At 38.8% G+C, this 15,000-nt stretch overlaps 1 protein-coding gene across 1 annotated transcript; it reads left to right on the plus strand.

Annotated features, from left to right (window-relative positions):
- Positions 1-123: 123 nt before the first annotated feature.
- LOC129268059 (uncharacterized) lies at positions 124-12,669 on the plus strand. The gene is made up of 7 exons (XM_054905641.2): positions 124-515; positions 4,967-5,146; positions 6,302-6,474; positions 7,409-7,486; positions 8,511-8,727; positions 9,910-10,088; positions 11,924-12,669. Exons 2-7 carry the CDS (start codon positions 5,005-5,007, stop codon positions 12,047-12,049), a joined length of 915 nt encoding a protein of 304 aa, XP_054761616.2. The 5' UTR covers positions 124-515; positions 4,967-5,004; the 3' UTR covers positions 12,050-12,669.
- Positions 12,670-15,000: the final 2,331 nt, after the last annotated feature.

The following is a 15,000-nucleotide window of genomic DNA, read 5'->3' on the forward strand; positions in this document are numbered from 1 at the left end:
GTCTTACAAAGAGGTGCGATTGATCCATAGAGATGTATACTAATTACGCTACATCTCTATGGATTGATCCGATCAATCGTAACTATGGAAAGCCAGCAAAGTCAACATATGAAATGCATGTTTGTTCAAAAGATTTTCTAGATATGAATGTACGGTATATCCATGAATTCATTGATTTCTTGATAATTTGGTGTGTTCTCCTTTGTTTACAAAGGATATTTTGCAAATTTCCTGTAGAAAGAAATATGGCACTGATGGATTTCCATAGAGTTATGATTGATTGGATCAAGGATCAATCATAACTCTTTGTAAAACGGGGCCCAATAGTGAACGATGTAACCATAGAGCTATAATAACCCAGATGCAATTCGCCGTCATAACATGCATCAGCAGCTGCATCAAGTGACACAAGTCCGTCGTCCCGCATCAAGTGCGCGATACAGAAACTTCGACTTCGAGCTAGAGCAGGCGGTAATGTTGTAACTTTAAACTTCTGTGTGGGCTCGTTATTCTTGGTAAGCTTTAAATGTTGATGTAAGGTGGTGAGAATGAGTTTACTTTGGAGTTAGGTAGAACGTAGGAAATTATGAGATGAGAATAAGGCATATTTTGCCTTTTGCACGATCGTTAAGCGACCCAGTAAATCGTGTATCGCGCCCCGGGTGCGCTCCCGGGCCGTGCCAGGCAGAAAGCTCAGTAGTCGCGAAGATCCCTCGCGACCACGTGCTGCAGCGCCAGGGCAGGAGGCCGGAGGCTCACCTGAGGCTGAGGCTGAGTATATTACTTAGTGGAGATGTTATCATAGACTGGGCAGGAGAGGTGGTCTTGCACGATTTCCTAAGAACTTTTCTTTCCTCCCTTTGCCTCCTTTACTTTTTATAATATAACCATGATAACTGATAAAGATTCAACAAAGAAATTCTGTTTTGAAAAAAAAAAGGAAAGCAAATTAACAATAACAGGGCGACATAACTTTGCCTCGGGGGGGGGGGGGGGGGGTGGGCACTTACATTGACGAGCGGATACCATGCGCGACCAAAAACATGTAAACAGGATGTCTTTTTCAAGATAGGGCACTTTATCATATGTACGTAAGGTGATAGGGTGTCAAAAGCTCCCCGCCCCCGCAGCTAGCGCAAAAGTATGAGTATGACACAAAAACCCGGGGGGGGGGGGGCACTTACATTGACGAGCGGATATCATGTGGACCAAAAAAAACACGTAAAAAGGATGTTTTTTCAAGATAGGGTACGTTACGTACGTAACGTGATAAGGGTGTCAAAAAAACAAAAATAATGAAAAAAGGGTAGGCCTAGGCCTATCTATTTCACTAGGAAAGCTACATGTTTAGGGTCAAATTTGCAGGGATGATAAAACAAAATTACAATGTTTTATAAAGGATGTCCTTTTTGCCCCAACACTACGTGTTTAGAGTCCAGTTTGTGCGAAGTGTGAAAGCTGGGGCCGTACTAAACCAAATGGTGTGTAAACTGTAAAGGTAAACCGACGACCGACGGACCCGTGACATAACAATACGATATCGCTGTACTTGTTTAGGGGTACATTTAAGGGAATACTTGCCAAGAGTATCGTTTTGTTTCCAATACTTGTTAAGGGTAGGGTTTCAGACGCCAATACTTGTTATGGGGTGCATTTTCAGAATATTGAAAATACGTGTTTAGGGTGCTTTTTGAGACCGCATGGTCGCACATGGCATCCACTCGTCAATGGAAGTGGCCCCCCCGGGCACAAAAACCATCTTACCGTAAGTAACGGACTGTAAACCGCACCCGTGGATTGACCGCACCCCCAACTTTGGACTAAAGAAGAAAAAAAAAATCCTCACATTTACATGCATACTTGAGGTACGAAGAAACAAAACTTAATTCAAAGATTTCAAACTATCCAAAGAGATTACCGGTATGCGGAAATCTGCTGTTCTTGATCAATTCATCAACAAATGTTAGCAAGAAAGAAAGGTCCCGACAATATTGGCCACTTACACACTCGCCTCACAGTCACAGTGCACACACACAGCACTGCCATTCTTGTACATTGCAAACTACGATACGGTACCAGTATCAAATTATGATCTGTGTCTTTCCCGGCGTAGGAGGAAGAAACATTCACATTACTTTCAGAATTTGTCTAGCATTCGATGTCTTAGCATGAATTTTGGATACAAAGAAATTGGCATTTTTTCCAGTTGTTTTTACGGCTTCGTGCCGTCTCTCTCGTGCGTGGTGTACATGGTATCTTATGAAAAGCAAACGGGAAAGAAAAATAAGCTGGCGCGAAATGGGACTTTGGAGGGGAGGGGTTAAAATTAATAGTGCCAGCTTAAGTCGCACTATAACTACAATACAACACAAGCTAGCTCAGCTCACTCAACTCTCGCTCAGCTAGCTGTGACAAAATATTACCGAGTATGATTGGCGTCTCTTTGAACTTAGCCAGGGAACTTCGCTGCTTTAAATCGAGAATAAAGTCGAAATTAGTGTCATGAAGGTGGGTGCGCTTGTTATGGACAATATTTGATTAAGATCGTAATAATCGCTTCTCATTACCCGCGGCTTATACCCCTCTAAACGACATTGCCCTGGGCGGCTACGCCCGGCCACTCGAAGTGTTGTGAACTGGCAGACGTCTTACGTGTTCGGGAGGGGTTACGACGGGCTGGCTCAGACCCGTCACCGTGGATAAACCGCACCCCCGACTCTTGCTTCTATCCCGCCGAGAACGTCATCGAAAGAAAGCTTTCTCAGCTGTGCAGCCGGACCCCTAGTTATTGCGCATGTTTCTTGTGTAGTTGCTGTTTCGACCGAGCTCATCCTTAACAGATTTTTAGATTTTTATTGAGGTTTTGATCGTGGCTGCAGCATCGTCATCAGCTGCGTCTGATTCTTCAGACTTTGAAGATTCAGGTTTTGAATATTATTCCAGCAATTCAATTTATTTACTTTGAATCCACACGTGCAACCACAGTAGGCACTTCACGCTCAAAACGTCAGCAACACTCTGACTCAGCAGATTCTTCCCCTGACGTCATAATTGTCACGTGATATACGAAACCAAATCGGGCTGAATTTTTTGTGGGTGTGGCTCAATTTTCAATATAAAACTGCCTTTGAACCTGATGTGGGATGTTTTTCAGGTATAATTTTGATGGAATTGTTATTAGTAACCACTAAGCTAACAAATAAATCGGCATCTTTGCTGTATTTCATAGGACCTTTAAATTCATAGGTCAGAGAACTTTGTATTTACAGGTTAGATGCAGTTTAGTATTCTATAAGTCAGAGAACTTTCTATAAACAAGTTGGAATGTTAGATGCAATTCAGTTCATCTGCTCAGTCTTTGTTCAATAATCTTATACTCCCTTGTATTTGTCATGGAGTGTTGTGGCCCAGAGGATTAGTCTTCTGACTTTGAAATAGGGTCGTGGGTTCGAATCCCAGCCGTGGCGTAATTTCCTTCAGCAAGAAATTTATCCACATTGTGCTGCACTCAACCCAGGTGATGTGAATGGGTACCCGGTAGAAAGAAATTTTTTGAATGCTTGAGCGCCTAGGCAGCCCAGCTAAAGCCGTAAGCCCTTATTTCATAGGTCAGAAAACTTTGTATTTACAGGTTAGATGCAGTTTAGTATTCTATAAGTCAGAGAACTTTCTATAAACAAGTTGGAATGTTAGATGCAATTCAGTTCATCTGCTGAGTCTTTGTAAATTTTACTTCTTTGTTTAGACATGTAGTTGACCTTGTTTAGATGCTTCATTGATTCTCTATGCAGTCACATTGATACACTGCCCTGTCTATGAATCTAACATAGTTTCATTAATGCACTTGTATTATGTAATGTGGATACAGGGTACATGCATTCATCTCTTTGCTGATTGGTCTTTAATTTGTTCTATGTTTCATGTAATGTGGATAGAGTGTTTCTTGATTGGTTAATGACTACGTTAATTGATGAGAAGATTTTGGAAAGGAGAGAGGAGTAAAATGGGCATGTGCTCTTGGGCAGTTCCACCCTAACCTTGAACTGAGAGACTTCTCTGTTAATTTGTTAAGATTACACCTGTGTAGTAGAACTGTAAAAGTAGCCATCTTACTCCAGTAGCCACCCTACAATAGCTTGATATGAATCTAGCAAGACGCGCACGCACGTCTTTTTCCATAGCTGCTACCAATTATGCCTACGATCAAAGGATTTCTGGAGACCCCCTTTTGTGATGTGGTTAATAGATCCAGAGCATTGCATTTTTAGCAATTGGAAAGCCGTTCCGGAGACCCCTGTTTTAAGACTAAGATTTAGTTCTAGAGCCCCCTATTTTTGTTTTTGGTGCAGCTCATAGGTATTATGTTATGATTTGAGTACCACCCCCTTCCCCCTGGGGACCATTGCACATTTGAAAATAGTTTTGGAGGTGGTAGATCTGCTCAGTCAAAAACTTTTCAAAATACAGTACCAGTCACAATTCTTTGACTACCTATTTCACCAGAGAACAATAAGTGATTTGGGTTCGATTCCCAAGTGGTGCGCTAGTGCCCTTTGGTAAGGCATTTATCCTCATTACCAGGTCCCTTGGAGAGGACCTTAAGCCATTGGTCCCCTGGTTGCTTGCTTACAAGCATTCGTGCTTTCTTAGCAGTCAGGTAAAAGAACCTCGGTATAACAAGATTCAGTGGACCAAATCTATTAAACAAGTAGACAGGTAGTCAAAGAATTATGACTGGTAGTGAAGTCATAGAATATGCCAATATGGAGTAAATGGACAGAAAGATCTCAATACCTAAAAAAGTGTGATACGAGTCAAAACCAAATTGAGATCAATGATGATGATGACTAGTGAAAGTTAACCTTGGACTTAAAGACTTTGTCGTCAGTTATTTTAATGTGTTTAATCAAATATTAGAAATCTAGTTGAAGCTTAAACCTTTATTTCTTAATGTTCACTCTTAAAGCCCTTGGAAGGAAAGTAGGTAAAGTCAATCAAGCGAGAATGGAAAGCAGCCAACAACAGAGAGAGAACAGAACCAACACCTTATCAGAGGAACATGTCCAGAGTGCTATAGAGACGGTGCTAGCTAATAGAGTCCAGTCCTATCAAGAGTTTATGAGTGCTTTCACAGTGTTAACGCCGGGTGAGTTTACACTTTACATTACTTAATCATTCCTAGCTCAAGGCTCGACATAAGCAGTGGCCCGGGGCACCTAAAAATGAAAATTGGGCCACCAAAATTCTTTAAAAGCCAACACTTTTTTACCAAAGTTTTGATAAATTTTAATGTTTTTGTATTATTTCAGGCCACTAGATTTGCTTTGCGGGCCACCAAAATTATGAAATTGATGATTTTGGTTGTCCGATTGGGCCAACCAAGAAAAAATGTTAGTGTGTAGCCTTGCCTAGCTTATTAAATTTAAACTCCTGAACGGTCCTATTCAATCAAGTCCAGTCTCTAGGAATAATAAATGAGTGCTTCATGATCACGCTAGGTGGGTTTACACTGGATGATCCAAACTAATGAGTCTAAATTGTAGGAAGAGTGAATGAGTGTTAGCTTATACGGTGTTAATACAAGTTAATATACACTTGTCTTTCCCAGCTGATTGAGTACATATATAGGAAGAGAGAATGGGTGCTTTCATGGTGTTAACATTGGGCGCGTCGTGGTTTAGTGGTTCTGACTCTCGCCTTTCAAACAGAGGGTCTTGAGTTCGAATCCTAGCCATGGCGTGTTTTCCTTCAGCAAGAAATTTATCCACACTGCTGCAATCGGCCCAGGTGAGGTAAATGGGTACCGGCAGGAAGTAATTCCTCAAAAAGCTGTGCGCACCAGAATTGGTAGATTAGCTTAGCCGGGGTAAGGGCGCCTTGAGCTCCTAGCAAGGTGAATACGTGCGCTATACAAATTCTGTATTATCATATATTTATAACATCGATTGGTATAACACTATTGGCCCTAGCTAATCAATTCCAAACTTCTTATTAACATCAGGTAGGTCTACACTTGATGTTCTACCTAATCAAATCCAAACTTATTTATGAGTGTTTACATGAGGCTGTCCCAGCTTATCAAGTGTAATCTGTGGAAGAATTTGGTGAGTATTAAACTCAGATATGTTGGTCATTCACCAATAATATAATAAGTCTTTAGGCATAAATGTCAGTTGTGGTAACAGTTGTATCTAGTCTAAACTATAACATTTAAAATCAAGACTTACATGTATATGGTAGTATGGTACAGTTAAAGTAATATATTGTAATCCTTAATTGTGTTTCATTTTCCCCCTGTTAGATGATGTGAACCAGTTTTCTGCTCGGAGGTCAAATCAAAGGGTCGAAGGTCAAGTTGCGACTCCTGAAGGGTCAGAGGTGACTTCCCAACTATTTCAGATGTGTTCGTCATCACCCACTCCACCAAAGCAGCAAGGAAGGGATGTTCAACAAGTTGAAGAGCTGGAGATTGAGGTAAAGGTGTTCAAAAGATATATGGGTATCATGCATAAGTACTTACCGACGCATGGCCAGCCGTGCATCCGTTACATTTACTATGCGTCCGGTAATTACTTATGCGTGGTTGTAGAAAAATTGATTTTGAGCCAAGATATTCCACCATTCTTCAAAACTGATACGCAGGATTTGTTTCATCGGTATTCGTGCTGGAATTAGCGAATACATACGGCAAATACAAAGTCAATATTAATAGTTTTCTTTACCGGTAAAGCAAGAGGGAAGAGTACAGTAACATTGGAAATATGCAATGAATACAAAAATGTGAGGTAGATGGGAACCTGGTAGGAATTTATTCCTTGAAATGCTCAAATGCTGTAAAGGCCACCACACATCGTACGACTGGTCCACGATCCGATTTTGGAACTAATTGCATTTTGCTCATTTTCTGAAAATATAAGTATCGTTTTATATACATGTAGAGGCTGAAATCAACTGATAGTATACTTTTATAACAATTTTGGATGATTGCAAGCCTTTATTTTGAAGTAAAGGCTAAATTATTTTCAAATTTTAGCCAATGATACGATTACTATGACGTCATTATGACTAGATATTAAATTCGCTTTTATTCTAATAAGGATAGCATAGTCACAGATTTGTGAATGTAGGTATTTGTACGATGATTTAGAACATTAATAGTAAAGATATTCCATGTCTCGATATTAGCATCAAATTCTGTGTTTTATTCCAAAATCGGGTCCCAGAACGATCGTAAGATGTGCGATGGCCTTTAAGTCTTTGCTGGCTACAGCCAGGGCGTTAATATCCAATTCAGTTTGGAAGCACATAGAGACGTTAAATGGTATCATCAATTTCTTTTCTATGTATGTTTAGATCACCGAAAAATATAATAGTGATAAGATTTTAATAAGTTTCTCTTTGTTTCTAGGAGTTGGGAGAGGACTTCATTAATGAGAGGGAACGCATCTCATCTGATGGCCAGAGAAAGTCCACAAAATACACCCAGGTAAACGAAGACACATTTATTCCTGGCTTCAAGGGAAAAGTTGCTGTTTGATTGACTTTCCTGCCAATAATTTTATTTGACATACTTATCTGTTGATATCCTAATAATTGTTTATCTGAATATATTCATCTTGGAAGGGTGTCATAAAGATTTCTTTTGATGCTTTTGTTAGAAGCTACTGAAATCCTTGCATCTTATTGGCTGAGAGCAAATTAGTTAGTGAAAATCACTGACTAAACTTGATGAAATGCTTTCCTGGGCCCTGACTTACAAAGAGTTACAATTGATCCAATAAATCGTAACTCTATGGAAATCCATCAGTGTCATAAATTCTTTCTACAGGAAATTTGCAAAATGTCTTGTAAAGAAAGGAGAACACACCAAATTGTCAAAGCAATGAATTTATGGATATACATATATATATCTAAAAATTTTTTAAAACAATTATGCATTTTAGATGTTGACTTTGCTTGCTTTCCATAGTTTCAATTGATTGGATCAATCGCAACTCTTTGTAAGACGGGCCCCAGGCCTTTCTGACAAAACTTCACCCATTCCTCTGACAGCAGCCCAGATTAAGATTTCACATCATTTGAAGGGGTACACCAGGGCCCCGTCTTACAAAGAATTACGATTGATGCGATCTATCTCAAGAATATGGAAATCCATCAATGTTATAATTTTTTCTTTAGGAAATTTGCACCATGTCCTTTGAAATCTAAGAGAAGTATACTGAATTGTCAAGATAACGGTCAATGTATGAATATACATAATTGCTAGAAAATATTTTGAAAAAACATGTATTTTAGATTTTGACGTTGCTGGCTTTCCATAGTTGCGATTGATCGGATCAATCATAACTCTTTGTAAGATGGGGCCCAGGCTTGACATATTTGAATAATTGTAGTAAAACTAAAGAAGCATATCTCCAAAGTTGTCATCAAAATCTGTTTAGAAAAGTTATTGAGTTTCTAAATTAAGCAATGTTTTGTGAAAACAGTTACATGATTCTCTTGTGTCACAGGTTGATAATTATCTAGACGAACCGGACAGTGAAAGTGAGCTTCTCAGCGATGATGATGAAATCAATTTTGATGACTCCAGCACCAACTACGTGGCTTCATTCGACACACAGACAGAAGCAGAGAGGGAAGCAGCAAAAAGTGTCCCTCCCACTGTCACTCCAGAGATGGTGGAAAAAGTGAATGAGCAAGATAGTGTATCTGAAACAAGTATTCAAGGTTTGTTTGTTATATTTGATTTTGACATATTTCACATTATCTCCTCCTGATCTTGACATATGTGGTGTGAATTATATTTCCCCATGACATATGTTGTGCTCAGAAGGAGGCAAGGTGCAATTTGAAAGATAATGAGGAAAATCTATAAATATTTGTACAAAACAAATGGAGACTTGTCCACAAAATCAGCAATTTTGAAGCACGTTTGCCAATTTGAGGTTTCCCATAGAAAGTACATAAAGAGTTTTCAAACTTCCATAACTTGCTTATTTCATTACCGATTTAGATGAAACTTTTTTATATTGTTCTCATTTTACTCTTTCCAGTAAGACTGCTTCTCTTCTTGAGTTTTAGTTTCCGTTAAGATTGGCTGTTTAGGAGGGATCATTTTCTTTTCTGTCAAAGATTGAATAGTCAAATATACCATTCATCTTGAAGATCTGGCTAAAACTATTCACATCAAAGTATTAATAGTTATAGATTGTTCCAAGAATGAGTCATATTTGCTTTATATCTCTTCCATTTGTATCATTCCTCGTCACATGAGAAATGATGAAGAAAAAGGGTCATAATGGACAATTTTAATTGAACTTTTTTGGACTTGCTGCAAGATAGCTTGGCAGGTAGCCTGACTATGCTAGCATGTGAGTATAAGGACAACTCGGGGGGGGGGGGGGGGGGGGGGGGGGCGAGGGAGTTGGAAAAACAAATTTGAAAGCTATAAAAAGGCATAATGCAAGTCATCTGATTTCATAGCTTACCATCTGAGTATAATGATTACAAAAAATGCTCAAATTTGTAAGCCTCATAATGGGCCTTATGGCATTTTTCAACGCCCTGAATTCTATGAAGTCTTGATTCAACAGCAAAATGATTTCATGCCTTGCATGTAGAATAGGCTGATTAGTTTCTAGTTTTCCAATTTACAAACTTCAGAGTCCGATTTAATAAAATTGCACTGAGAAGTATTTCCTGCTGAGGTTAATTAAACCTACATTTCTAGAACTGTTTTTTTTCTCTCTTTTTTCCTCTGCTTATTCAGTGCAGCTTTGCATCCATGTATATGTAAATGTTTGCCTGGCATAGCAACCATGGCCACCTGGCATAGCAGCCATGGCCAGACAAGTGACACAAAATGGCCCTTAAATATATGGACTTATCTCTGTTTTTCTGCTACTGCAGAGATTTCAGAATCAACTGGAAGACTGTCCGCACTGGATCTTTACCCTGGTGAAGCGGATGCTGCAGAAGACACATCATCCAGTCCGAGTCATACTGTACACATAACTCAGTTACCAAGTGCTACAGTCACTGATCCACCTACATGTATAGAAATCGGTGGAGCTGAAAGCAGTTCTGAGGTAATTTTTCATTCCCCACCAAGTTTAGTGGTGTGTTCGGAGCACTATAGAGGTTGCCTCATATAGCTCCAACACCTAATCTTATTTTGGTGTTGGTTTGTAGCACACTTTAGATTGCCTCCTGTAGCTCTGACACGTAATCTGATTTCATTGTTTGTGTTTGTAATGGTGTTGGGAGCACAATTTCTTTAGATTTTTTTTTCCACAGCTCCAACACATAATGTGATTTTGGTATTAGTGTTGGTGTTTGTGTTTGGGGCACAATTTGAATTGCCTCTTCCAGCTTCAACACCTAACACCTGATGATGGTGTTTGGAGCACAATTTAGGTTGCCTTTCATATCTCCCACACCTAATTTGAATGTACAGAAAATAGTCAGAGTCACATTTGAAAGCACTCTCAACACCAGGTTAAATTTCTTTCAGACTATTGTTTTATTTGGGTGTTATGCTGAAGTAAAATTTGTCCAACTCCAACCAGAAAGGTCCACACAGAACTTCAATTCACACATGTAATGTGTTATATACCATATATGCAACACAGAATTGAGATGGTGCGTTATTAAGAGAGTATTTTAGTTCGACTTTTCATGCTGTTATTTTCGCGTACAGAATTTTTCGCGAATCGCGGGGGTCCCAACATTTTCGCGGGTTGTTAAATTTGCGATCAGAAGATGTGCAAAACACTTCCACAGCATTTAAAAGAAGCAAAACTAGTGCAAATTATGTGCAAATCTATGCTCCACAAAGTCCTCGTGCTAATGTGTCTCTTGAACATAAATTTGTCCTTGTAAAAACAGTTAAAAATGTGGAAAAAGGTGGCTTAAATTTCACCTTTTTACCTTTAAATCTGAAAATTCATCATTTCACAGTTTGATCTGTAATCTATAGGGTTAAGCAATCTTTTGAATTTGTGTTTTGTTAGATTCATTTTTCAAAAAGTTGGTAAAAGTGCAAAAATGTTGAATTTTGTGAACAGAATCTTACACCTCTGAAAGCTCTGGTCATATGATGTATGAATATTAATGAGTATGCAAATAGCTGCCAATACGTGTGTATAGAGTCAATCAGATGACAATAAAATGAAATTATTCATGGAAAATACATTTGCTGTTGGGGATATTGGCACTGACTTGGCACTGACTAATAAGTACGCCAATATTTTTGCGTGTTGTTAAATTTGCGGCTGATCGGCAACTCGCGAAATCCGCGTAAATAAAACCCCTACGAAAATAACAGCTAATACAGTAAATCTTTGTGCCCCGTTGCCTGTATCCTCTTTCCTGTTATTCCTTACCTCACCTATGGCATGTTGCAGAAAGAGTTGTGATCAAACACAACTCCAGAAATATAAAATCAGGGTTCCCACAGTCATAGAAAATCCTGGAAAAATTTGTGGTCAGGGAAAAGTCAGGGAATTTGTGAAAAGTCATGGAATTGCATTAACCTCTTGGCTATGGCAGCTTTCCAGTTTGTCCCGTCTCGCAAGTCACATACTCTGCTATTATAATTGGTGTCCATGATTTCCATTTTTCCCAGTTTTTGTGACATCCCAACTCCCAGGACGTCACAGGAAGTCATGGAAAGCAGCAATTTAGTCATGGAAAAGTCAATGGAGTTCTGTTTTCAAATTTCTGTGGGAACCCTGTCAAACGTAAAATGATTTTCAACCAATGAAACATACATATTAGGTACTTGCGCTTAATTTTCAGAGTTGCATTTAAACAACTCTTTCTGCAACTGGCCTCTGGTCTAAGAATTTTAGATTAAAGTATTATTACAGATTTTCTAGGTATTTCCAGGTCGAAAACAATTTCCTCTTGTGTTCTATGTTAGGTGCCTCCGGATGATGTCCAGCCGTTCAGCATCGATCCTGACTTTGACTACGACAATGTCATCCTCACCCCCAAATGGGCGCCTGGTCATGGACCTCCATCTGGATTTATGCCGTCTGGAAGCTGAGGAACCCTGATCTGTTAGCCCTTGTCCAACCAGGAGATCGGAGTGCAATATATGGTATACATGGTATTGGTGAATCTGAGAGTGAGAGGGTTAAGTCTAGAAGACCCTTAAAGTTAGAAGCCAAGGGCAATCGCTGCATCTGTGGCTAGCTGATTAGGTGTTACAGCATTGGCTCATGTCACTCCATCATGTGTGCATATTGTAGTAAACGTTTAATGGGAGGTTATTCATTAAAAGATGTTGAATGTTTTTATCCGACTGTTAGCATAGTGACAGTCAGACACATGTGTAAGATAGAAAATATTTTTTATCTTCAGTAAATGATGTTAAACCTTCAAGGCAGGGGAAATTAATATTTTATGCTTTTGTAACCTTTAAAGCCAATAAGCCAGAGCCACTTTGAACAGCGCCATCTCATTACTCATATAGTACCTGTATGATTACCCAGCATGCAACATTCTGATCATGTAGTCTCATAATGCCAGCCCTCTACAATGATGATTTAATTTTCCTATATTATTTTTAAACCACAATATTTGCCAAGTTATATTGTTTACAGCATGCTTTTCAAGCAATCTTTTTAAAGGAGATTGAAACCAGTTGGATTTATATACCCCCCCCCCCCCAAAAAAAAAAAAAAAAATCAAGAAAACGGATCAATGAGGAAAATAGATCCAAAGAAATGAAAGAAGAAAACATTACGTCCATGGGTGTCGATACATCCATCTTGAAATAATCTGTGCTGGTCCTGGCAATTTGATATGGCCAACCACAGTAAGACCTTGAGTATTAATCCGCCATGCAAAATTTTTTACCGCGCCACTCGCTTATTTTTTCCTTTAAGTCTCGCGCAACTTTTGAGACCAAATTTGCGATGCACGGGTACGCGGTTATGAAATTACGCAGTATTATGTAAGTGCATGTCAGACCCAAAATTGCTCAAAAATGTGAATTCATGTACAAATCCAATGAAAATTGTGTATTTAGCCGAAATTCATAAATGTATCATTATTTCTACTTTTACTGATTAAAATTAATTAATTTTGTCTTGTTTATGATCAGAATTAAGTCTGCAACAATTTCCATAAAAAAAACAATAAAAAACATAGAAATACATAAGAAATTTAAAAAACAATAAAATACATGAGAAAAAATTTGCGATACCAAATTTTTTTTTATGTTCATTTGATCAGAATCCTACAAAGAGTCTGAATTAAAAAAATTTGCAATTTTGGGGCCATAATAGGTTAATTATAGCACACAATTTATTTCATGCATAAATTAGCATAATTAATTCATTAAAAAGATCTTATTTTTTCAGAAAAATTAATCATAAAGCCTTAGAGATTTTATCGCATACTACCAATGTGCAAATTTTCGCGGCGCTCGTGCGATCAAAGGCCGAGATCTCAGGGGGGGGGGGGCGGAATCCGCACCCCCTCAGCTGTGAGATGGGTCCAAATAACCCAGCTTTTTTAGGGTTAACTCTTTGCCCGCCACGTACACTATCCCCCCTGCGCCACATTAATTTTGGGGTGCCACATTCAGGGGGGGTTTGCGTGCACTGTCTTATTCAACTCGCAATAACTTTTTACTGGTTTGTCGTATTGAAAAAAATTGTGTGGCAAAGTTTTAGAGAAATGAATACTCTTGCCAATGGTATCATTTTTGCTATGTATAAAATCATAGATTTTGATAATTTTAACTTTACATTCTGTTTCCAATTTATCGTTTAGGAGGGTATTTTATACCTCTTATATTCAATACTTCCTAATGAAGGTTAAATTTCTAAGTTAGTCCATTGAAAAGATGTGTTCTTTAGCTTTCATTACATACCAAATCCATGTCTTTATGGTCATCATGAGCTAAGCAGTTTAGGATTGAAATGGGGCATTCAAAAAGAGTAAACTGACAATGAACTAAACTCTTCTATTGAAATTTGAATTGAAATTGAAATTTATATTTTATTTCATCGTTCATAAAAAAATAATTCATAATAATAATGATGCTGTAGATAATAGAGGTCTAATAACAATTACCATGATTACTAATAATACAAAACTAAGTCATGTACATCTATACAGGGCAACAACTATCTCAGGCTGAGATAGTTGATGATGCCCTAGGCCTATAATTTTTGGTCATATTTTTTTTTGTCATAGTGATAAGTGATGACTGGCAAAATATGATATTGTTTGTATAAATAATTATATTTTCCTACCTGTTGCGACTCATCACTGTACAGAAACCAGGTGTGGCAAGGATCCACATTTCTTCCCAGTACATTGACAGCGCCGGTTTGGTGACTAGCCCCATTGCCATATGCAGTCCTGTAAATGCCTTCATTTCTTCCCAGTACATTGACAGCACCGGTTTGGTGACTAGACCCATTGCTATCTGCAGTCCTGTAAATGCCTTCATTTCTTCAGCAGTCGTGTCACTCCACTTGTTGAGCCGTGAGTGCTCCTGTAGAACTCCAAGTCTCTGGATAGTTTGTCTGGCATAGCGATTAGTTTCTCTCGCCATTAGATCAAACACCTCTTCAGGAAAAACTGATAAAAAAAGTCTAGTGGCTTAGTACTCTGGTTCACATCAAAGAGGAGTTTTGGTCGTCCACCATTCTCACTAAAATCGTCTAACCAGTCAGATTTCCACTCAACACCATCCTTAAGTCTTATCCACTCCTGGGGCTCATCATTGTCAGCTGAAACCATCGAAACATCATCTCTTTCCTCTTCAAACTCACTGTCCGAATCATGATTGATGTCCACGCCGCCATCATGTTCTACGTGATCACGTAAAAGTGTACGTGTGGGACCAGGCTCATCTCCTTCAGAGTCGGTTTCGCTTTCCTCTGAGTCTGAGTCGGCTATTGGAACAGAGTCCATCACCATTTCTCGTACCTCATCAGCAGTGAAGTACTAAGGCCTCCGCCTAGTAGTAGGAGCCAT

This window comes from Lytechinus pictus, chromosome 9, assembly GCF_037042905.1.
Source record: "Lytechinus pictus isolate F3 Inbred chromosome 9, Lp3.0, whole genome shotgun sequence".
Taxonomy (NCBI): domain Eukaryota; kingdom Metazoa; phylum Echinodermata; class Echinoidea; order Temnopleuroida; family Toxopneustidae; genus Lytechinus; species Lytechinus pictus.

Coding starts and splice junctions, on each gene's coding strand:
- LOC129268059 (XM_054905641.2), top strand. CDS start 5,005: ATGGAAAGCAGCCAACAACAGAGAGAGAACAGAACCAACACCTTATCA. Junction 8,728..9,909: donor ATCTGAAACAAGTATTCAAG/GTTTGTTTGTTA, acceptor CTGCTACTGCAG/AGATTTCAGAATCAACTGGA. Junction 10,089..11,923: donor GAGCTGAAAGCAGTTCTGAG/GTAATTTTTCAT, acceptor GTTCTATGTTAG/GTGCCTCCGGATGATGTCCA.